This window comes from Akebia trifoliata, chromosome 5, assembly GCF_017979445.1.
Source record: "Akebia trifoliata isolate Shusen 1 chromosome 5, ASM1797944v1, whole genome shotgun sequence".
NCBI classification, from domain to species: Eukaryota; Viridiplantae; Streptophyta; class Magnoliopsida; order Ranunculales; family Lardizabalaceae; genus Akebia; species Akebia trifoliata.
The window spans coordinates 25,637,265-25,661,745 of record NC_141379.1 but is presented as its reverse complement, the minus strand read 5'-3'; the positions used below and the strand labels follow the sequence as shown (position 1 = coordinate 25,661,745).

The following is a 24,481-nucleotide window of genomic DNA, read 5'->3' as shown; positions in this document are numbered from 1 at the left end:
TAGTTAGTGATCGCTGTTAGTCTGTAGTCATTAAATGGTTGACCTCACCGTTAGTTGAACTCAGTATTGGGTTCTTGGTCAACGGCCAGTCTGAGCCGGATAAATGGTCATCTAACTGTGGTATGCTAGACCGGCCATAAAATCAGATTATAATGATGGGATTCCATGTCGGATTGGAAGTTTGGAATAACGATTGCCATAGCCGAGGCGGTTATATTGGTGTGTTCCTCTACTCTTTTATCGACTACACCGCCGTGTTCTTATTTTGTATCTTTTCCTTATTTTGTGATGTTTGATAAATGTTTTTATTTGAAAGATGCATAGGTTAGTTTAAATGATAGATTGAAATTATTGTAACTGTTTACTGAGTTTGTTTAGACATTTATCGTATGATACATTATGAAAAACTTGCATTATTTAACTGTTCAAATGATTACTTGTGTATGTATGACTCACTGTTAGAACGACGTTCATCCTGCTGAGTAACATTCCCCTGTTACTCACCCTATCCTTCCCCTTATAGATTATTCAATTATTAAAGAGCCATTCTTTGATGAGTCTTTTGAGGAAGTCCTTGAGGAGGGTCAGATTGATGTCTTGTCGCCGCCGTTTCTTTGAGGATTAGTAGAGGATCCTAGTAGTTTTTGCTTGTAGATAAGAAACATGTTAGTTTAGAAATTTTTGTAACCTGATGTATTATGAGATTGAGGATTTTGATTTAAATCAGTGTTTGTCGATTTCTTTTGCTTACTCTAGATTCTCGTATAGATGTTAGTCAAATGTTTATTTCTGCTGCGTATATTTTCTTTTCCATAAGTATTATTACTTGTGAATGTTTTAACAAATTTTGTGATTGGTTACCTCACACCTCGAGATTTCGACTGGTGAATCATAGGGATTCGTGTTGGGATTTCGGGGCATGAAAGGTAAAGATGGAAATTAGGTGTTGAGTAATATGGCTTTAATGGCTACCAAGCATGACACGTCATAGAGGGTTCTTGGGTTACAATATTACCATTTCGACCTTGCTGTAACAAGGTTCAATGGGTATGTGCATGTTATATAACTCATGCTTATTAAGGGTCTCAAATCTAGTACGTAGGTCAAATCTTGTTGACCCAAAAATATCTACAATGCCAATCATGTATTTGATATGCCTATCTGAATCCATTGAAGGTGTATACCTGAGTAGTGTTAATTCTAGGCGATTATGACTCGTTATCGGGGTCAACGATCCCACAAGAAGCTAGATTATAGGTCGGTAAGGATACAAAGGCAGAGATCGAGGCACGCTATCTTATTATAAACGAGTTTTCTATTCTTCATGATTCACAATCTTGAAATAAAATACATTTTCATTTAATTCACGAACATGGCCAAGTCACAAAACTCCACTTAGTCAAGCTTATAGTTCGAGAATTCAATCAAGTTAGGAAACTAAGTCGAATTACGTGACTAGATTGGGGGCTAACGACCATGTTATATTTTGTGCATTTGCTATTGTTTTTTGTTGGTGTTGTTTAAGAATCGCAGGTTGCAGGGAAACACTTAGCAAATCTGACTTATTGAGGAAGTCCAATCCACATTTTAAGAAGATCCCAAACGATTAAATTTTTGCCCCAAGTGGCAATGCCGTCCTGAGTGGCAATGGGTCCAAACTGATTAAGTTTTTGTCCTGAGTGGCACAGTAGTCCCTAGTGGATAAGGTAATGAGTGGCCAAGATATCCTGAGTGAAAGAGCAACCCTGAGTAGCCTAAGGGTCTTGAATGACTAATGTCTTGAATGATAGTTTTGTTGTGATAGGATGAGGGCCTTGAATGACCGATGTCCCAAGTGACTGCTCTGCCCTGAGTGACTAAAGATTTCCTGAGTGACCATTGGGTTCCAAGGGACCGTCATCTCCTTAAGAGGAAGTGGAGGGAACAATATTTTCATAAAATAAGTTGAAGACACGAGAGTAGTGTAATATTCTCGTTAGTAGATCTCGGTTTCACCAATCTCCACCTATGAGAGGGGGCTAATTGTAGAGGGTAAAATCGGTATTAAACACGTGACGTAAATAAGGCAAATATCGATGATTGATCACATGACAATTAATGCGTATCTCGATGCATTGCTTAATATATCTTGAATTAGATTTTATTTGGTTAAGATTGCAATCTTATCCAAAAATAGAAAGTTTCCTAATTGATTAGAGAATATCTATTTCTAGATAATGATAGATTTTGTAGAGAATCCTGAATGGTTTTACTTCTTTTTAGTATTTACCTTTTTATCTATATAAGGACAGCTATTAGATAGAAGAGAGGAGGTTCTTAGGAGGAGAAAGATATAGGAGACTAGGTTTTTTTGTAGATCTTGTATTTCTAATTGATTAGAGGATATCTATTTCTAGATAATGATAGGTTTTGTAGAGAATCTTGAATGGTTTTACTTTCTTTTTAGGATTTGAATTTCTATCTATATAAGAAAAGTTATTAAGTAGAAGAGAGGAGGCTCTTGGGAGGAGGAGAAAGATATAAGAGACTAGGCTTTTTGTAGATCTTGTATCTATTTCAAGAATAGTGGAATGGCATTATGAATCTTTGGGACGTGGTCTAGATGGGACGAACCCCGTGAGCAAATCTTGCTTCTTGTCTTCTCCCTCTCTGATTATTTTTCGGTATTTTTTTATCATTTGTGTGCATCAATAATTGTGTAAATTGATTATTAGGGGTAAATATCAAGGAATTGATGACATATGAGATTTTAATTCTTTGTAAAAAATTTGTGACTTGAATATAATAAGAAATCAAACCATATTTGGAAAATATAAGAATGGTAGATATCGGGGAAGGGAAGAAAACCGGGGTAGGAGCAAAGTTGGATCAGGAAGAGTTAGAGGAGTTGACGAACTATTTGAAGAGGAACAAAGATATTTTCGCTTGGTTATTCGAAGACATGCTAGGGATTAGCCCAGAGGTGATCTGCCATCACCTCAACGTAGGGCCAAGCGTAAGACTAGTGAAGTAGAAACCAAGAAGACTAGCACCGCATCTGAGAGACGCAGTGAATGAAGAAGTCATGAAGTTAGTCAGGGCTGGATTCATCAGAGAAGTGCAATTCCTAGATTGGATAGCTGACATTGTGGTAGTACCCCCCAAAAATGGGAAGGTCATGGTATGTATAGATTTCACAAATTTAAAAAAGGCCTGCCCAAAGGATAACTTTCCAATGCCAAGGATTGAACAGCTAGTAGATGCTACTTCAGGACATGAGAGACTATCTTTCATGGATGGATACTCAGGTAACAATCAAATCCAACTCAGTATAGAAGACTAGGAGAGAAAGAACAGTCTTCATTATCGAATAAGGGCTCTACTGTTACAAGGTCATGTTGTTCGAGTTAAAGAATGCTGGTGCGATGTACCAAAGGTTGGTGGCAGAGCTGTTCAGGGATTTACTCGGAAAGATTGCTGAGGTTTACATAAATGACCTACTTAAGAGTAAGAAGAAGGAAGATCACATTGTAGACCTCGAGAGTATATTCTCCTGGGTAAGACACATTGGGATGAGATTGAACCTAGTGAAATGTACCTTTGTGATGACATCAGGCAAGTTTTTGGGATACTTGGTCACAAAAAGAGGAATTGAAGCCAACCCTGATCAGATCAGGGTATTGCTCGAAATGCCTTTACCAAAAATCAAAAAGAAAGTACAAAAGTTAGTAAGAAGAGTAGCAACTCTAAGCAGGTTTATCTCCAGATTGTCAGATAAGTAAAGGGCTCTCTACCTACTTTTGCAGAAAAATACTTGGGGCGTCCCCCAATTCTTTCCAAATCAAAAGGAGAGGAACTCAGCCTATACCTGGCATCTTCGGAGTGTGTGCTCAACTCAGTCCTCGTGAAAACAAGAACAACAAAGGGGCATCCAATTTATTTTCTCAGCAAAACCTTCACAGATGCGGAGACTAGATGTACCAAAGATGGAGAAACTAAGTCTAGCCCCAATATACTCTGCTCTCCGATTGAGACCATACTTTCAGGCTCACAAAATTCAGGTCATAATAGATTACCCATTGATATCAGTACTGGGGAAAGTAGAAGAATTAGGTAGAATGGCAAAATGGGCAAATTCATTTAGCCGAGTTCGAGATTGAATCCAAACCAAGAGTTTCGTTAAAAGGACAAGCGATAGCTAACTTCTTGGCTGATTTCCCTACTGAAGACAAGGCAGACCTCCAAGTAAAGGAACTTGGTACGGAAGAAAGGTTGGAAGAGATTGGCATCCTACTAGGATGGAAAGTCTTTGTAGACGAATCTTCAAATTCGGAAGGCTCTGGGATAGGGATAATGGTGGTCACCATTGAAACACAAAAATATAAAAAACATCAAGATTAGGGTTTAGAGCTTCAAATAATGAAGCTAAGTACAAAACATGCTGCTCGGATTAAACATGCTAGTTGAGCTCGAAGTCAGGGGTGGTGTAGTTTACAGTGATTCACAACTGGTAATTAATCATGTCAATGGAAAGTTCGAAGCACGAGATCCCAAAATGCAGTTCTACTTAGAGAAGATCAGAACAATCTAGAACTAGCTTGAGGAAATAATGGTGGAGCACATACCAGGATCTGACAACAGATATGTTGACGCTTTAGCTTACGTAGCTCCTATGTAAGCAGGGCAAGACAAGAGAGAGCTCCTACTTGATTTTCAGGAGAGACTAGCTAATGAAGAAACAGAGCAGGTCAGTTGTGTAACATCATCCAGGGATCAGAGTTGGAAGAACCTGATTATCTCCTACCTCTGATCAGAACAACTTCTCCTCGTCTCGAAAGAATCCAGACAAATTAAGACCAAAACAGAACGATACATCCTAATCGATGATTAGCTCTATAGGAGATTATATGGTGGGCCACAAGTCGAACAAGTAATGAGGGAGATCCACGAGGGAGATTGTGGAAATCATTCAGGAGCCAGATCATTAGCACACAAAGCACTTTCTCGCAAGGGTATATCTGGCCTTATTTACAGAAGGATGCTACCCTATATGTCAGACGGTGCGATAAATGCCAGAGGCATAGGAGACTCATCTACCAACCAACAGTTCAGCTTAACTCAGTAATTAGTCCCTGACCTTTTGCCCAGCGGGGGATGGATTTAGTTGGACCATTCCCTAAAGTACCAGGGAATCTAATTTTCCTACTTGTGGTAATGGACTACTTTACCAAATGGGTAGAGGCATGCCCGCTGGCTAGGATTCGTTAGCAAGAAGTACAGAAGTTCATTTGGGAAAACATAATTTGCCGATTTGGTGTGCTACATTCCATCATATCAGACAATAAAAGACAATTCTCAGGAGAGCAGATCAAAGGTTTTTGCAGAGAGCATGACATAACCCAAGTTTTTTCTCCTCAATACCCTCAAGGGAATGGGCAGGCAGAGGCCACAAACAAAGTCTTGGTCGACATATTGAAGAGAAGATTAGGAGAGGCAAAAACAAATGACATCAGTACTACATGGAGTTCTCTGGGCTTACAGGACAATTGCAAGGACTTCAACTCGATTATCTCCTTGTTATGACATACGTAATAGAGGCAATAATCCCAATAGAAAATAGCTTCCCAACTACACGTTCAAGGATAGTACAATCAGAGTAGAACGACAAACAATTGGTGGTCGAGCTAGATATGTTAGAAGAAAAACGTAAGGCAGCATGAGTGAGATTGGAAAGTTATCATCAAAGGTTGCAAAGTCACTACAACAAGAAGGTTCGTAATAAAGAATTCAAATAAGGGGATTTGGTTCTCCTAAGAGTCTTTCAGAATACAGAAGAGCTTAACAATAGAAAATTTGGACAAAACTGGGAAGAGTTCTTAGAATGCAGGCTAATAACAAGAGAATTGCTCTTCGCAACTTGCTCTGCAGGATGGGCTGGGGTGGATGGACAAGAAGAGGTGATTGGGTCGAAAGAGGAATGGGAGCGAGAGAGGGCAGAGCAGGTTGAGCAGCTCTGACCACAAACAGATCCTTGTTGGCCTTTTTCTTCTCGAGTTGTCTTTGCTCCCTCCTTGCCTTAATGATAGAAAAAGCAAAAGTATCTGAAGATCAGTAAAAGAAAAAAGAGGTAGTATCAAGAAGAAATCAAACATTAAAATTTCAAGTATAAGGAGCACTACTCACCTTGAAATGTTTGGGGCACTCTGAACCCATCACGAGGAACGCCTGAACCAAATTCCTAGTCCCCATAAACGATTAGGGGATCCTTGTGCCATTCCTTATCAACATTGGGAAGGGCAGGCACTAAGGATAGTGCTGCAGTTTTGGCTGACATGGAGTAATGACCAAGACGGTGGAAGTTGGACTTCAGGTTATACTTGGAAAGGAAGTCATTGGTGGTTACCCCCAACTCTTCCACTCGGTCAATCAGACAGTAGAAGTTGCATGACATCTGGCTAAGGGCCCAGTTTATTTTGCTTTGGACCTCTCTCAGAAAGGGAGAAAAGGGAAAACTTAGGCTGGCCTTAATCTTACCAGCATAAACCATTATTTCCCCTTGACGATGCTCATTAGAATCTTTAGGATCATTACAAACCCTAAGGGACATTGACGAAGGGATCAAATAGGTTTTGCAAAATTTGGTGAGGTTAATGGTCATTAGGATCTAAAATTCGAAATAAGCAAAGAAGAAAGGGAAGAAATTTCCTTCGAATAAGAAGTGAGAAATGCTCAAAGCTTGGATGGCTTAGAAAGTTTAGAGGCAGAGAGACAAAATTTCAGAAGTAGAGAAGTAGGCAATAGAAAGATAGGAGTTTCAAAGTGGCGACCTATTTATAACCTGAATGTAGGAGAGCACGTACACCCCTTAGCGAAATCCCATCTAACCTAACCGTTGCCACTCCAGGGTTCATTATGACACTAAGTGGGACGCGTGTACGACCAACGATAGAAAACATAGCATCTCGGCCATCCGTAACTTGAAATGACATTCCATTTAATGCGATAAGGCGTTAGGGGCAAAAAAATGATTAGAGTTAAAAATTAAGTGCTCTTAATGACGCCCGTTCGGGAGAGGGAACATTTCTCGAGATGGTAGCGGAGATTCGTGTCTTCATGAGAGGGGGTAATTGTAAAGGGTAAAATCAGTTTCTCATCGAGACCTTACACGTGTCTCGTTGAGAACAGGAATTGGAGAGTGGAAAAAGAAGATTACGAAGGGCAAAGGGTATACAAGATGAGTCAATAATTCAGCTTTGCCGAATCTGAGTATCCATTCAATTCGTTACTTCGTTCGTTAAGATCCAAAATTCTAGGAAGGATCCCATGATTCCTGGAATACGATAGGGAAGGTTCCATTTTTTGAGTAAGATTCATATGATCGTGGGATTTCACAAATCAAATCCCGAATAAGGGGGAAATCTTTTGTAGAGGTAAAATCTTGGTTGCCGTCGATTCCTTGAGATTTACCCGTAACGATCGATCTGCATTATTATTGGTGCATATGAACGATCAAAAAATACAAAAAAATAATCAGAGAGAGAGAGAGAGAAGACAAAATGCAAGATTTGTCTACAGGGTTCGTCCCAAAATCAGACTACGTTCCCGGGCTCCAAAGAGCCATTCCACTATTCTTGAAACCATTATAAGATCTACCAAAAACACCTCTAATATCTTTCTCCTCCTCCCAAGGGCCTCCTTCCTTCTCCATAATAGTTCTCTTTATATAGATAGAAAGTCAAACCCTAAAAAGAAAGTAAAACCATTCAGGATTCTCTACAAAATCTATCCTTATCTACAAAAAGATATTCTCTAGTCAATTATGAGATTTTTTATTTCGGGATAAGATTACAATTTTAACCAAATAAAATCTAATCCAAGATATACTGACCAATGCCTGGAGATACGTATTAAATCTTCCATGTGACCAATATTTGCCTTATTCATATCACGTGTCTAATATCTATTTTACCCTCTACAGTTTGTCCCATTTTGTAGGTGGAGATTGATGAGGCTGATGTCCACTTACGAGAGTATTAATTACTCTCGTGTCTTCACTTTGCTTTAGAAAATATTGTTCTTTTCTCTTCTTCTGAGGAAACGATGGTCTCTCAGAACCCTGTGGTCACTCAGGACATTTTTAGTCACTTGTACAAAGTAGTAGCTTGGGACATCGGTTATTCAGGGCTTTTATCTTCTTACTATAGAGCTGTTACTTGGGACATTAATCATTCAAGACCCTTAAGCCACTCAGGACTGCTATTTCACTCAGGATATCTTGGTCACTCAGGACCCCTATCCACTTGGGACTACTCTGTCACTTAGGATAGAAACTTGGTCAGTTAGGACCCATCATTACTTAGGACAATTTTGCCACTCGGGGAAGAAACTTAATTGCTTGAGATCCTCTTAGAATGTGAATTAGATTTCATCAACGAGTCTAGCTTGCTAAATGTTTTTCTTGTAACCTGCATTCTTTAAGCAACACCAACAAAAATTAAAAATACATGCATGAAATATAATGTGGCCATTAGCCCTCAAGTTGTAATTAATTAGGCTAAAAGTGGGCTCTAGTATAACGTGACTTGGTGGGTTAAAAATCGAATAATAAACTGAACCATTTAGCTCGGTGGAGTCTATAAACTCGATCGAGTTGTGCACGGAATTTACCCCAACTCGTATACTTTGTTGGGCCAACTCTACTAATAAATTGGATAAAATGGGTCCCTAATAAGGTCATGAGTTAAGCCCCCAAGTTCTATTGTTTAACTCAATCGAGTCACAAAATTACAAATTGGGTCAAATCGAACCCTTCTGACTCAATTGAGTCATCAACCAACCAACCAGTTAGGTCTATCAACTCAATTGAGTCCCAATAAACATCAATTTTGTTGCCAGTCTTTTACCTTTTATACCATGATTCCATTATCTAGATAGGGTTTCAATGGAAAATAAAATTGGTATGCACTTAAGGCATCCAACAACCCCCAATTTATTTTGACAATTTATTATTCTTCACCCAATATTATTTTTATTTTTTTAATCAAGGGAAAGGGATCCTATACATCAACGATCATGTATAGGCCAAGCACATAACTTTAACCCAATTCCTACTTATCACTTTTAGATTCCAATGTTATCTTACAATGTGGGGTTTTACTGCACATCAAATTTGATATCCCTTAGATACACCACCAACTTTTCCTTTTCAAGTGCCTTTCACTGATGCAGAAACAATAGCTTGCATTACACATCAATATTTGATGTGTAATGGATATATTAAAGTAAAATCTTTTTAAACACATACCTTTCTTTACCTTGTTTGTATTCTGTTATAGAACGAACCTCCATTAACACAGCCTTCCCAACCTTCCTCTGTTTTGCATGGCGTTTGTGATGTCACGATCCACAACCCTATGTGATGTTGATTATGCCCATGGGTGCCTTTGTGTTCTTAAAACTTAACCATGGTTGTCGCTAGTTAGGGTTTCAACCCCCATTAATCCTTCGCATAAACTCAAAATTTTGCAATCACTAAGCACAAAATCTTGCTATTTGATCGGCTCATCATGTGGTATTTGAAAATCCAAATCAATTTACTCTTCAAATTGAAGAATATGTAACAAATCATTTTACAGCCCCCAATTCCTGATTGAAGCCTAGATAATTCCACGTGATTTTTCGTGGTTTTCCCTTTTCGTTTCACACGGACGATGCCAATTTGTAGAGGTAAAATCTTGGAAGCCGCCGATTCCTCGAGATTAACAATCGATGTACACTATTATTGATGCACACGAACAATAAAAAAACACACAATAATAATCAAAGAGAAAGAGAAGACAATAAACAAGACTTGTTTACGGGGTTCGTCCCAAAATCAGACTACGTCCTCGAGTTCCGAAGAGCCATTCCACTATTTTTGAAACTATTACAAGATCTACAAAAAACCTAGTCTCCTATATCTTTCTCTTCCTCCCAAGAACATTCCTCCTTTTACCTAATAGCTTTCCTTATATAGATAAAAAGTCAAACCCTAAAAAGAAAGTAAAACCGTTGAGGATTCTCTACAAAATCTATCATTATCTAGAAATAGATATTCTCTAGTCAATTAGGAAATTTTTTATCTTTGGATAAGAGTACAATCTTAACCAAATAAAATATAATCTAAGATATACCAATCAATGCCTGAGATACGTATTAAATCTGCTATGTGACCAATATTCGCCTTATTTACGTTACGTGTCTAATATCAATTTTACCCTCTATAGTTAGCTTTCTCATAGGTGGAGATTAATGAGGTCGAGGTTCACTTAAGAGAATATTACACTACTCTCGTGTCTTCTCTTTGCTTTATGAAAATATTGTTCTTTTATCTTCTTTTGAGGAGATGATAGTCCCTTATAACCCTATAGTCACTTAGGACATCTTTAGTTACTTAGGTAGAGTAGTCATTTGGGACATTGGTCATTCAGGGCCCTCATCCTCTCATTACAGACTTGTCACTCGGGACATTAGTTATTCAAGACCCCTAAGCAACTCAGGGCAGCTTTTTCACTCGTGATATCTTGGCCACTCATGATCCCTATCTACTTGGGACTACTCTACCACTCAAGATAGAAACTTGGTCAATTTGGACCCACCATCACTACTTTAGACGATTTTGCCACTCGGGGTAGAAACTTAATCGCTTGAAATCTTCTTAGAATGTAAATTGGACTTTATCAACAAGTCTAGTTTGCTAAATGTTTTTCCTGTAACTTGCATCTCTTTGGCAACAGCAACCAAAAATAAAAGTATATGCATGGAATATAACGTGGCCATTAGCCCCCAAGTTGTAATTTACTAATTTTGCCTCATAAATTAGGTTAAAAGTGAGTTCTAATATACCGTGACTTGGTGGGTTAAAAATCGAATAATAAACCGAACCATTTTGCTTGGTTGAGTTTATAGACTTGATCGAATTGGACACGGAATTAGCCCCCACTCATATACTTTGTTGGGTCAACTCTACTAATAAATTAGGTTAAGATTGTAATCTTATCCTGAAATAAAAAGTCTCATAATTTACTAGAGAATATCTATTTCTATATAAAGATAGATTTTGTAGAGAATCCTGAATGGTTTTACTTTCTTTTTAGGGTTTGATTTTTTATCTATATAAGGAGAGTTATTAGGTAGAAGGAGGAAGGCTCTTGGGAGAAGGAGAAAGATATAAGAAGCTAGGTTTTTTGTATATCTTGTAATGGTTTCAAGAATAATGGAATGACTCTTCAGTACCCGGGGACGTAGTTCGGTTTTGGGACAAACCCCGTGAACAAATCTTGCTTCTTATCTTCTCTCTTTCTCTTTGATTATTTTTCTGCGTGCTTTTTTATTGTTTTGTGTGCACCAATAATAGTGTAGATCGATTATTAGGGGTAAATCTCGAGGAATCGACGACATCCGAGATTTTACCTCTACAGAAATCATTGGGGTGATTCCAAGGTAAATATCATTTTTTTTTCTTTAATCTTCTTATCCTCTATGCTCTTTTGTTTATTTGTGAGAGATCTTGAAACCATCAAGAGCCTTCTAATCCTTCAAGAACCCAACCCATAAACTTTGTTTTCTTGATTTTTTTCAAGAAATCTTGAATTCTTGATGCTTGATTCTTGAAATCTCTTTCTTGATTCTTGATTCTTGAAACGTACAAACCCCACTTTATTTTACCTTTAATTCTTCCCCACTTTCTTTAACCCTTACCTCATTGATTTTTTATCCAAATCTAATTCTAATACCCTAAACCTGTAATTTCAAAATGTGAAAACTTTATGTTTTACATTTCAACATATAACCGGTTAGTATTTTGGAAATCATTTTCCTATTGTCGCCCAAATCCTTAACCAAATCTCCAATCCTTAATCCAATCCCCAACAGGATTTTCCTAAATCCCCTATTTTTCCTTTCTCCCCTCACTGTTTTGCATCACTCGCTGACTCGAATAACTGATCCTGCTTTCTTTCTCCACTGTGACTATTCCATCGCCCACCTAAACTCGCTACCCGCAAGTGAAAACTCCCTGCAACAGGAGCTGCCCATCCGAGGAGATCTGACCTCAAGCCGAAGAAAGACTCTTGCTTCTGTCGTTCCACCAATCATATTCCTGTCGACGCCAACCAATAACCAATAAAGGAGGAATGCTCCACTAAAAGAAAAGACTATCCAGCTCTTGACGAGTAAGGACGGGCCTGTCGCCGCCTTTCGACTTATAGTGAGTGAACCCCAATGCAATATTCTTCTCTTCGACTCGCCTTGCTACACACATAGCATCCCGTTCTACGACTGAGAACCACTTCTAGATGCACGATTCCACCTTTTCCTCCTTTTCGATGCTAGCTTCCATGATGGATCTGGTGCCTCCTTATCTTTGGAGATATTGAACAACCCCATCTTTCGCCATGGGTGGGAGGCGTTCACTGATCCGAAACCGCTTCTCTTACCACTTATCCCAAAGTAGATGGAGTAGAATGAAGAATGGAAATTATTTTGTGAGTCATGTGCTTAGATAAGCTAAGTGGTGGGACTCACCTTTCCTACAAATCTCTCTTTCTTTCTCTACTAAACCCAACCATAAAATGATCCAAACACAACTTCATTCTTAAAATCTCTGCCTTGTTAAATGGCATGCCAAGACAAACCTTTGCTCTGAACCATACTTTTCAGCCCATAAAACCATAAATTTACAGCACACACTTTGATGGATCTTCGAACTCAATAAAAGCTTACTCTTTTGTCTTACATCAATTTTGGTACATGATCTAGTTGTCCTGCATCACATGTCTTATGCGTGTATGAACACATTCTCAACTACTACTTCGCTAACTTTTGTGTGTTTCAGGATTCCCCTGAAATTTATTATGGGAAAAATGATACAGTCAGTTAACTGAAATACGATACTGGTCCTTGCATTGGTCCATGCTTGGTCACTTGATGTTGACTGGTACAACTTTTAGTAAACCCTCAATTGACTGGGAAGATCATGTTGAAAAGAAAGCTCTGCAAGATTGATAACTAAATGATTGCATACATATATAATTTTGCAGATAAAAATTCATCCATTCCCTAACATTCCTAGTTCTCTTTTATGGACGTTATGGTGATGCATAATCTTTTGTGAATTATGTGGAAAACTCGAAAGTCCTATATTTGTTGATTTGACTGAATTTTGTAGGGACTTTGATAATCTTAACTTTCAAAAATGGTTTCGGGTTGCGTGATGCAGGTTATTGGATTGGAGGATTTGGACTCGGAGAGAGTATGGATGAGCGCCCCACTCTCCTTAGTGCAATTACTGTAAGCTACTAACCCTCAATGTAGGATGCTTCAACCTTTTCCTTGTTTTTATATCTTATGCTTGCCAAAAGATTGTTTATGTATCTTATCACCATCATCATCATCAAAATCTTATCCCAATGATTTGGGGGCTGCTAAACAAATCACGCATTCAATTTGTCTACAGTCATGACTTCTGTTATTGTAAGTGTGTTCATATCAGCTTTCACTATCTCAATCCTCGATCGTTTGGGTCTTCCTATGACCCTGTTAGCACATTCAACTTGCATTTTTTCCTTCGAATTGGGGTTGTAATCGGCTGAGAGAAGGTCAAATAAGGACTACATGCAATAGCATATAAATCTACTTATAAAAGGTAGAAATATTAGAGAAAAGAACAACTGACATGGATAGGTGGGCGCATACATGTGTGTTATAGATCAAAGGAATATTTTGCTTGAAATGTTCCCATATATCTTAGTTGGTTTGATTATTGTATTGTAATATTTTCCCCTTAGGGTGTGTTTGTTTGCCGAGAAAATTGTTTGGAAAATAAATTTTCCCAGGTTCGATATTTTATGTTGTTTGGTTCGCTGAATTCTTGGAAAATTGATTTCTGAGAAAATCATTTTCTTGCAGGAGCAGGAAATTATTCTCCCTGCACATATTGATTTTCTTGCATCATTTGAAAATCTAACTGTATTTTTCATCACCCCTCAATAGTCAATCCTCATCTATTTTTCATTTCCCACTGTCACCACCGTCGCCAATCTTGCTCCCATGGTTTTCACCACCGTCAACTATGGTTGCTATAGTCGTAACCACTGTTATCAATGACTGGTTTCAATGGCTAATGTTGGTACGTCATCTTCTCCTCCTTCATGCACACCTACACAAATGTTCCACTTTCTCGAGAAAACTGTTTCCTACGCTAATGGTTTCTCGAGAACACGATTTTTTTGAGTATAATCCTTTCCCAATAAACAAGCATACCCTTACTTTGATATGTTAAATAACACTTTATATGTGCATCTTCTCTCCTTTTATCTACATTGTTCTAAGTTTTGCTACATCATTCCCATTTTTTGATAAATGAATAAGTTCATAGAGAAGGGAGAACCCCCAAAGAGAGGAGCCTTTCCCAAAAGAGAAAGGGACAAGACTAGACTAGTTGAAACCCTATAATTATAATATTCCATCTATAAATTTCAATGTTTTGAGATGTTAGGGCTGTGCATTCTGGTTTTTTGACATGCTGAAGCTAAAACATTGCGAAGTTTAAATGTATCGCACTGTTTTGGAATGTTTCAATACATACAAAAAAAAAAGGTATTTTTTTGAAGTTTGAACCCTTAACATTTTGAAATCAATGTTTTGACTAGATTAACCATTTAAAAAGTTTTGCAACTAATAAGATCCATTTAATCAAATAAATATATTGGCAACATTATATATGCATCAATTGCAATATTTTGAGGTTCCTATCTTTGTTTTAGAATGTTCCAAAGCATTTCTAGCGCCTATCAATGTGAAAAATATGATTTTAATTGTAACTTTAATTTTAAACACTTAAAAAATAGTTTCTATTTTTAATTAGAATAATTTTTTTTTTTTAAATTAATGATTTAAAACAGGGGCGGAGCCATGATTTTCTTGTAGTGGGGGCAAACTATAATTAATGGTACAGTTGAAGAGCTTGAAGATGAATGGTTTTGGGAAGAAATTTTGAGATTTTTGGTTGGAAGTTGAAGAAAAGGATATTTAGGTCATTTTCAATTAGTCTATGAGAGAAGGCCTAGTCAAGAGGCAAGGTCATCTTCACAAATTTGAGGGGGGCAAAAATTGGAGGGAGGTGAGGGAGTTGGATCAAATGGGGCATGCAATTAATTTAAAATATAGGGGTTTCTCAAAGTTTTGTGGGGGGCAATTGCCCCCTCTGTCTCCTTACTAGCTCCATCTCTGATTTAAAGTGAATGCTTCATAATGTCTTGGAACATCCCAAATGTTTCATTTCCATTTCGTTTTTTTTATTTTTTTTGGAAAACTGAAACAACACATCGATATGAGATTTTAAACCTTTCTTTTCTTCAGATACCCACCAAATTAACACTCTTGGACATTTGTAATTTGTTTTCTTGTAGTCAATAAAATACCATATGGAGATTCTCTGCCTTTTGTTGCAACTTCTCTATTAATTGTCTGAGTAAGGGGATAACTGTGATGTTAACCTCCTAGGCATGATGCCAAACTGGTTCTTTAATATCATTTCTCTCATCTTTAATCTTAAATCTTTGCTCCATCATTCTCTTATAGACCCATTGTGTGACTCATTAGTTTGATCTTATGGTAATTGTTGTAGTTTTGCACATATGCCCTTTTTTCTTCATAAGTAGGTATCACCATACCACAAGACTCACCAATTTGCCAAAATATTTTTTTATAATATTTCAACATCAGCAAGTTACTTTAGGACAGTGTCCTATTCCAGTAAGATATCCAGATGTTCATTTCTTTTTTTTTTGAAAGGTAAGATGTTCATTTCTTTGCATACAAAGAAGAACATACTATTAAGTGGAGGAAAAATAAACATCACAAAACAGTAATGCATTTGTTTCAACAAATAAGAGAGTTGATAGTTTGCTCTTTCCATAGTGATTGTCATCTCGACCATCACTCTAATTTTATAAACATATCTTACATCTTTCAGAAAAAAAAATATCGATAGTTTCTTTGATTAATTCAGGGAGCTGATGTCATTGTTCAATGTTCAGGATATCTTGCCAAAAGAAAGGCCACGCCAGATTTGTGGACTTGGACTTCCAGGTATGAGTTCTCTTACTCATACTCCCGTTTATTGGACATTCAAACCCTTTCTATAACACGTCAAACACAACTATTGTCTACAAAATTCATCATTTGAATTAAAAGGTGGAACTTCTTTTCCTCTCTTTGATCCAAGAATTAAGCCCCTTATTGCATGAATAGTTCGAACATAGAAGTAAATGCAAATTATAGCCTATGGGTTGATTTGAAGTCTCAGCCAAGCCATGACTCATAATTAATATTGCCACATTTGAGTTGATTCAGTTTTTGTGGCTTCCATTCCAAGTCAACTCAGTAATGGCAAGTTGGCTCAAGCTTGAATCAGTTTTAGTGCTCAATGAGTTGCACTCTAGGAATGACTATTCTATCCTTATATGAAGCTTTGATCATTAATTAGAACTAGGGCATATCCTGCCACATTCTTGGAAAATAAGTGGTGTTAGATTGATTTATTTTGTCTCAAAATGAAATTCTGGTTTTACTTTACAGAGGAGGTCTTGCAGGGTGTTGCTTCTGGCGTTGATCTCTTTGACTCTACGTATGTAGCTCAAGCCAATGTTTTAATGTCCTATTCTTCATTTTTCAATAAAACTTGAACTACTACATTACTGTTTTACAGATACATTTATCATCTTACAATAGGAGGTTTTGCGCTCACTTTTCCACTGAACAGAACTGAGAGAAGTATTCCCGACTCTCAACAGAGTGAAATAGGTGGAGACCATACAAAGATAAATCTGCGAGCGACAATTTATAGGTGACTGATCTTGAATTGAAATTTGGTGAAACCACTTCCAATGTGTTTTTCACTATTCCAGTTAATTTTTTTGCTCCAAGCTTTGTAATTAAATACCAAATATGAAAAGAAGGTATGCTATTGTTACTACTTTTTATGTTCATAATTACGATAATCTCGTGATTTTTCTTTGCAACTTCATTGTTCAGGAAAGATACATCACCTATTATTGACGGTTGTGAATGCTACACATGTCAGAATCATACACGGGCATACATCAATCACCTACTCAATGTTCATGAAATGCTGGCTCAGATTTTACTAGAAATGTAAATTCTTCGTTTTATCTTTGTTATTCTTACTCATTTTCATTCTGTGTAATAGTGTTTATATCTTACACGAACTTGTCCTACGTGTTGCAGACACAACACTCACCATTATCTTGGCTTCTTCCGGATGATAAGGGAAGCTATCAAGAGAGAGGAATTCGACCTCTTCCGTCAACGATTTGTTGAGAGTAGGCGTGAGCTAGCTGTTGCCGTCGCATGCTCATAACCTCTCAATTCTGATAATAATTCTTGTTCGGATGGCTATTTCCTCGTGTGATCTGACCAAAATTGGTAGATGTCCTAGTCCCATGCTTCATCTACATTTGCAGACGACGATAGTAATCTCACATTGGTATCTACTTTCTTTTCTTATATGTTTTGTGTAAATTTAATTTAACTTGGAAAGATGAGATCTATAAATGAACATTTCATTTCATCTTATCATACATGACTGATTCTACTAGTAATTTTCTCAAAATTATATTTCCTTAAACATTTGATCTGTTGGTTGGCAGTTGTTATTTTAGACTCGACACAACCTCTTCGTGGATGGAAACAAAAGTATTTTGGTTGGACTTTGATGTGATACTCCCTCACCTCCTTTGCAAGTATTAGTAATCCCAGTGATTACGCCTTAGTTTTTGTTGTTCAAATGTTGCTATAACATAGGCGTGCTTCTGCATGTACATTGTACCCTTTGAGTTGTACTTTGAAAATTCGTGTGTGTGTGTGTATTTTTTTTCCTGATTTTCTTGAAGACTCTTAGACATTATTCGTTTTCTACTAAATGATTCAATTTGCAATCAAATTGTGTATAATCTGAAAACAATTATAATTATACCTCGTAATGCTTTAGAACGCATACAGACCACCCAGCTTTCTTCCTGTGTTCACAAACCCAATAGGCGAAAAGATAAGTTGCAATGTACTGTTATTTGTACAGTTGGAGCATTGGAAAAAGTCCATTATGTTTTGGACTAAATTTTATCTTGTAAAATGATTTTTCTTTAGACTATATTTGCAATCATAATAGATTTAGCCTTAAAGTCAAAGAATCTCTCCTTTTTAAAGCAATATTTATTAGATAGAGACTTGGAATGTAAAGAATCTCTACTGTTTCTCTTTATATTGAAGTTAGTTTTTAACATGATTAATAGATATTTTGATGGTAATAATACATACAAAGGAATGTAGTAATAAGTCGGACCCAAAATATCAAAACCACAATATTTATTCGGGTCTAGAAAATGGATTACGAGATCATTGCCAAATCGAATAAAGTCAATTGGGTGTTCATGTATGAGGTAGATAATTTTTCCAACAGGCCGCGACATCAAATGATTTCTCTCTGACCCTTTATGCAATTACAATGTTGATTGAAAGGGTAAGATGGTCAAACATTTACATCGAACCTTGGAATCTATCAGATCATCATCATCATCAGCATCATTATTATTATTTTTTAATTGTTTCGAAGTGTGTATCATCAATGTTTTTCATAAGTTTTAGGCAATATTTACTAATTTAATAGACTAAAATCTTAGTTGGCTTGAAAAAATTCTTATTGTTCTGGAATTGTTAAGGGTAGACCCCGGACGAGCATAAATTGTCCTGATTTCTATTTTCCAATTTCTGTTCCAATCAAATATCATATAAAGGAAATATATATATATATATTCGGATAAACTTGACATCTTAATCTTGGCACTATGCAGATCCTCTGTGATACTTAGGATAAACTTGACATCTTAATCTTGGCACTATGCAGATCCTCTGTAATACTTAGGCTATGTTTGGATTGAGAGAAGTGGAGAGGAGAAATTCATTAAAATTCCAAAGCTGTTCCAAGTTCTCTCGTGTCAATCCAAACATGGAGGAGAGAAACTGAGTTTCTCTTCTCTTCTCTTCTCGGATTCTCTCTTTCATGTTTGGATTGACAGAGAAGAGAAGTGAAATTCAATTTCTCTCCGCCATGTTTGGATTGACAAGAGAGAATTTGGGACAACTTTGAAATTTTAAAATACCTTAAAAAGAGATTTAAGGGTAAAGTGGGAATTATAAAATATTTTAAAAGGATTTCTCTCTTCTCTCCACTTTTGGAGAGAGAAAACTCACCTTTTTTTTCTCTCAAATTCTTTTCCCTTCTCTTCTCTCCCACTTAATAGTCCAAATAAGGGAAATGGAGAGAAACTCATTTATTTTCTCTTCCTTTATCCTTTGCTTTCCATTTCTTTCAATCCAAGCACAGTCTTAAATCCTGTAGAATTTGTTTAGATGGTTTTAGAGCCCCACATTGAAATTTTTTTCATAATAATAATAATACACATATAAGATTATTGGTCTAGATCAAATTTGAAAAAAAATAAAATAATGGAAGCCTTTGAAAATAGAAGGTCACCAAACTTTCAAATCTAAATTATTGGATTTTAACGTTTTGTTGATGTGATGCTCTCTCAATGGAAAAAACTATGAAGCAGGCAGTCTGCTTCAAAATTTTGAAGAAACCTTCTCCATTGGATTACATGTGGCATTTTCAAGAAAGTGTTTCAAATTTTGATGAAAATATATAGCGTGAAATAAATTCAAAATGCCACGTGTTTTGTAACGAGAAAGATTCTTTCAAAATTTAAAACGGGCTGCCCCCATCAAAGTCGGTATCCTCTCTCAATCTCAAAATGCCACGTGTCTTGTAATGAGAAAATATTATTTCAAAATTTAAAGCGAGCTGCCCCCATCAAAGTCGGTATCCTCTCTCAATCGTGTAAAATGTACTACACTAAATGAGTATGCTCCCCATAAATTTGTTGTTTCGGATCCCATTGGTTCAATTAAGATATCCAAGTATCTTGAATTGGAGCCTCTTGTATTCAATAGGTTCCAATTCTTTTTATTAAAAAAACAAAAAACAAAAAAACAAAAAAGGGGCCAAAATTCCGGTAATTTGGCACTGGATGTTTTCTGAAACAAATGCACTAAAAGAAAAAAAAAAAAAAAAAATACGAAAATGTTGAAAATTCACATTTTCAGCACCAAGTAGTTAAAAATATAGAAAACAAACGGCACCTTAGCTGTAATGTTTCTAGTACATGAAGGGAGATCAATTTTGCTTTTGGATTTGGTTCGGTCGGGTGTTGACGAGTCCAACGTCGAATGGTCAGCTGCTTCAAATATTTGGAGAAACCCTCTCTTTTATATGACATGCGAGTCCAGGAGGGGAGTCAAGATTTTTTTTTCTTTTTTCGTGAGGGCAAATTATACTTGAACGCTCCCCGTATTTTGAAAAATGAATTTTTTTTTACTCTTGATTTTACATATGTCCATTCAACTTGTAAACATCAACTCAATTCAAAACTTTAAGTCATATAAGGCAAAATTGACTCCCTGACATTGGGTGGGTCGAACGCCATCCATATAGATGGGTGTCGTTCATTTGTCAAATTCTTAAATAAAGAGTTTTGTCTTATACAGGATAATTTTTTGAAATTGTCTGATTTTTTTTTTGGGAAGGATGAGGAGACCATCTTTATAAAAAATTAGTCAATTCTGAACCTTCTAGCCCCATCAAAAGTGACTAGAATTGTGGACCATCATTTTTTTACCGATAATTTGTAAACCACTTTTGATGGATTTAAAAGTTTCAGATTTTGTTGATTTTTATGAGGTGATTTACTCACCCTAGAGATCATCCTCATAAAAAATCAGTTCAATTTGAAAATTTTAAGTCATTTAGGACAAAATTGGCTCCCTAACGTTGGCTACTGAACACCATCTTATATATATGGGGAATGCAAACATCCAAGATCTCATGGGAACATTAGCATTCTCCAATACATTAAAGAAAAAATAATATATAAAAAATTAATGAAGAATGATAATTAGATTAAAAAAATTAACAGACATTTTATAGAAAAGAAAATTTATTATTTATTATTTTTAATCCTTAAGAAAGTAATGATTTGCATTATTTAATATTTTAATAAACAAGACTTCTTTTGAGGTTATTTTCATTGGTTTATAAAAGACTAAAGTCTAGAGACAAATCACGAGTTTGAAAAATGAAGGGGGTGGTACTTCAAATGTAAAGGGGAATATATGTCATTATTTTTGAAAGAATGTATAAAAAGAAAATGTGTTACATGTTACAACTTACAATTTACAACATACAACATATTAAAATAGTGTTTTTATCTTATTTTATAAAAATTCGTAAAAAAATATATATTATTTATTTATTTTTTAATTAAATATATAAATTAGGGAGAATGATTTTGATGGACTCTTTATTGAGAATATGTACCAAATAGTCCCTTAGTAAAGAATACGAATCATTTAAGTCTCACTTAATAAAATATTTGTCTACTAAGGATCTTTTGAAGATTTAAAAAAAAAAATACCTGAAATACCTTTTAACAATTTTACAAAGTGTTTGATCTAAAAATATAGGGAGTCAAATAAAAAACTTGGACTAATTTATTTACTTATTAATATTTTTGTTAAAAATAAAAAATAAATATTTTATTTATTAAAAACTAAATTCAATATAATTTTATTTGACTCATTTGTATCGACTTTGCTAATTTTTGAGTTGAATCAATTCGATAAATATTCAAGTCAAAATTTAAAATTATGTTTTAATTATTTAAAATTATTTATATAATAAATTTAATATACATAAACCAAATCAATTTGATGATGATCAAGCTCATCTCCATCATCATCATCATCTATGTGATTTAAAGATTACTAATTCTGGTAAGAAAAACAAGATTTATTTATTTATTTTTTAATTGCTCTATAAGAGATGATCATAGTTAAGGGGCATGTCATTATAAAATATAGGAATAGTTCAAATATTCTCAAATAAACATGTTTCTTTAATCTTTAAAAATCATTGAAAAGGTAATTATGGTATTTCCGTTTACAAAATCTTTTTTAAATTAATATTTGATAAATTGGGTATTAAAGAGTGCATAGATTTTTAGGAGGGATTTTTTTATACATATTTTCAAAAAATAGATATTTGCCGTCATTATCCCTATAAATTATTCTAAATAATTCAATAATTCAAATGAATAATATTTATCCTTTTTAAAAATAATAAAAAAAATTAACAAATTTCTTACTAACTAACACGAATCACGAGGACATTTAGCCAACGCAGACCAAGGCCAAGGGAGTTCCGAATCAGTTTGAAAGTATGGAGAAAATGAGGGTGGCATGTCTCATCAGTTATAACTTTGAAGACCATAATGGGAAACGTAGCGTGTAAGAAGGGTTGCAGAGACTTCACAAGGAAAGCATTGTGCGAAGTTGCATGCGTCCCACATCAGCATTAAAACTGACTTGTTGACGTGGCACATATGCATGATCCCACATATCTTCTGTTCCAAGTTGAACCGATCAGCTTCAAAATTTTGGATGAACTCTCCCTTTATTGACACGTGTCTTTTAATATTTTTAAAATTTTGATATGCCCTTCTATATTTCTAACAATATCTGAGATACCTCTTTAAGTTCTCAAGCCAATGACATCTTGACCAAGGTCTTCTCTCACAAATTAGTAGAAAATAACCCCCGTGCCCTCATCATCATTATAATCAATACCATCATCTTATTTAAGAAGTTGACTATAATGATGGTGATGGTGGTGATGATGATGATGAGGGGCATTAGGTTATTTTTTAGTAATTTGTAAGAGAAGACCAATGTCAAGAGACGTGTTACCATTTTGAAAATATAAAGATACCTTAAATATTCACCAAAATGTACAATGGCGCGTGTTATATAAAGACAAGAGTCGGTCTATTTGCACACCGAAATAGCAAATTACATCCACTTAAATGATTTTTGTAAAAAAAAATTCAAATTATCATTTTACCTCTTTCATTTTGACTTATTGCACACACCAATATCACCTACTGGACAAAAAGCCCAAAACCCACTAATTATTATTATTATTATTATTATTATTATTATTATTCATCTCCTTTTAAGTTTTGTGAGAGGTTGAATAAATGAAAATTAGATTTTATATATTTTTTTTCAAGTTATTATATTTCTTTTACTTTTTTGCATTTAATTATCAAGGAAGATGGAAAAATCATTATTAAAATCATAAAACAACAATTTTGAATCAAAGAACTCATAGATTTTTTGACATATTTTATTTGATAGATTCAAATTGAACTTGTTTTATAAAATTTGGTAGATACCTACTAAATATAATTACCAAGTAGATTTGGTAAGTACCTACAAGCAAAATTCACTATCGAAAATTACAAAATTGATTTAGTAGGTATCAAATCTTACAAAACAAATTCGTAGGTACTTACCAAACATAATTTTCTCATGTGAATGACTTCGATTTGATTGGTAGGGTTAGGTATGAAAAATAAATAAAATGAAAACTTAAAACTCTCTTTGAAATCTTTCTAGATGAAAAGAAGACTAAATGAGAGAGAGAGAGCGAGAGAGAGAGAGGAGAGAGAGAGAGAGAAGAAGAAGAAGAAGAAGAATGGTCCAATGCCCTTAGGTAGGTGAAATAAGCAGTTTAGGTTCAAATACATTTATTTGGTGCGTAGATAATTATTTTAAGAGTCTTGATAATATGACTTGTCAGGTGGCATACTCAACCGACTCCCTAACGTGGATAAGTTCAAGAATCATAAATTTGTATCCCCTTGGAATACATGACTCCCTCGAGATATACTTTTTTGTTTTAGAAAGTGCAATCGTGTATCTTGAAAGATACAAACCTATGACTCTCGAGCTTGTCACATCAGGGAGTCAATTGATTATGCCACATGGCAAGTCATATTATCACGACTCCTATTTTAAAGTTAATGTGGGTATAACAAGCAAGGGGCTAAATTTTACCATTTTGATGTGTGCAAATAGACAATCCTAGTTATTTTTAAGGATGCCTGTGATGTCTTGATACTTGGATTGTAGCTGGTGTGGGTCTGCCTTAACCAGTTGTTTTTAAGGAAAAAAGAAAAAGGAAAAATAGACTACTCTGATGACAAAGGTCCTATCAAAATTTTGTAGTTCTTGAAGATATTGGTCGATGACATCGATGTGAATAGAAAAAGGCTGGAATGACACAATGGTGAAGAAAAAAAATGATGGGGTGGCGCACACATAACCGTATATGCTTTTTACACGTATCTCGTGGAAAAGCATCTAAAGTGATGTGCGCGACACCACTCGTTTTTGTCACCCCAGCATGAGAATAAAGGCAAAGAACTGGTATGTCCCTCCATATTCGAGACTTCGCGGTTAAGTGTCATTTTCCCATATTGTTATG

The 24,481-nt window shown here is 35.6% G+C and overlaps 1 protein-coding gene across 3 annotated transcripts in view; it reads left to right on the top strand.

Moving 5' to 3' along the window:
* LOC147401790 (uncharacterized) overlaps window positions 1-18,620 on the top strand; it is a 34,953-nt gene extending 16,333 nt beyond the window's left edge. The window contains exons 5-11 of one of the 3 annotated variants that reach the window (XR_015178705.1): window positions 13,238-13,308; window positions 16,059-16,110; window positions 16,600-16,648; window positions 16,730-16,867; window positions 17,056-17,175; window positions 17,269-17,527; window positions 17,691-18,620. Coding sequence is in view for 2 of the 3 variants with exons in the window: in XM_086443204.1 (XP_086299330.1) it covers window positions 13,238-13,308; window positions 16,059-16,110; window positions 16,600-16,648; window positions 16,730-16,867; window positions 17,056-17,175; window positions 17,269-17,401 (563 nt within the window). In the remaining variant the exon portion in view is untranslated. Of the gene's footprint in view, window positions 1-13,237; window positions 13,309-16,058; window positions 16,111-16,599; window positions 16,649-16,729; window positions 16,868-17,055; window positions 17,176-17,268; window positions 17,671-17,690 lie in introns of those variants that run through there. The other 2 variants (XM_086443204.1, XM_086443205.1) reach the window with 2 other exon arrangements.
* Window positions 18,621-24,481: the final 5,861 nt, after the last annotated feature.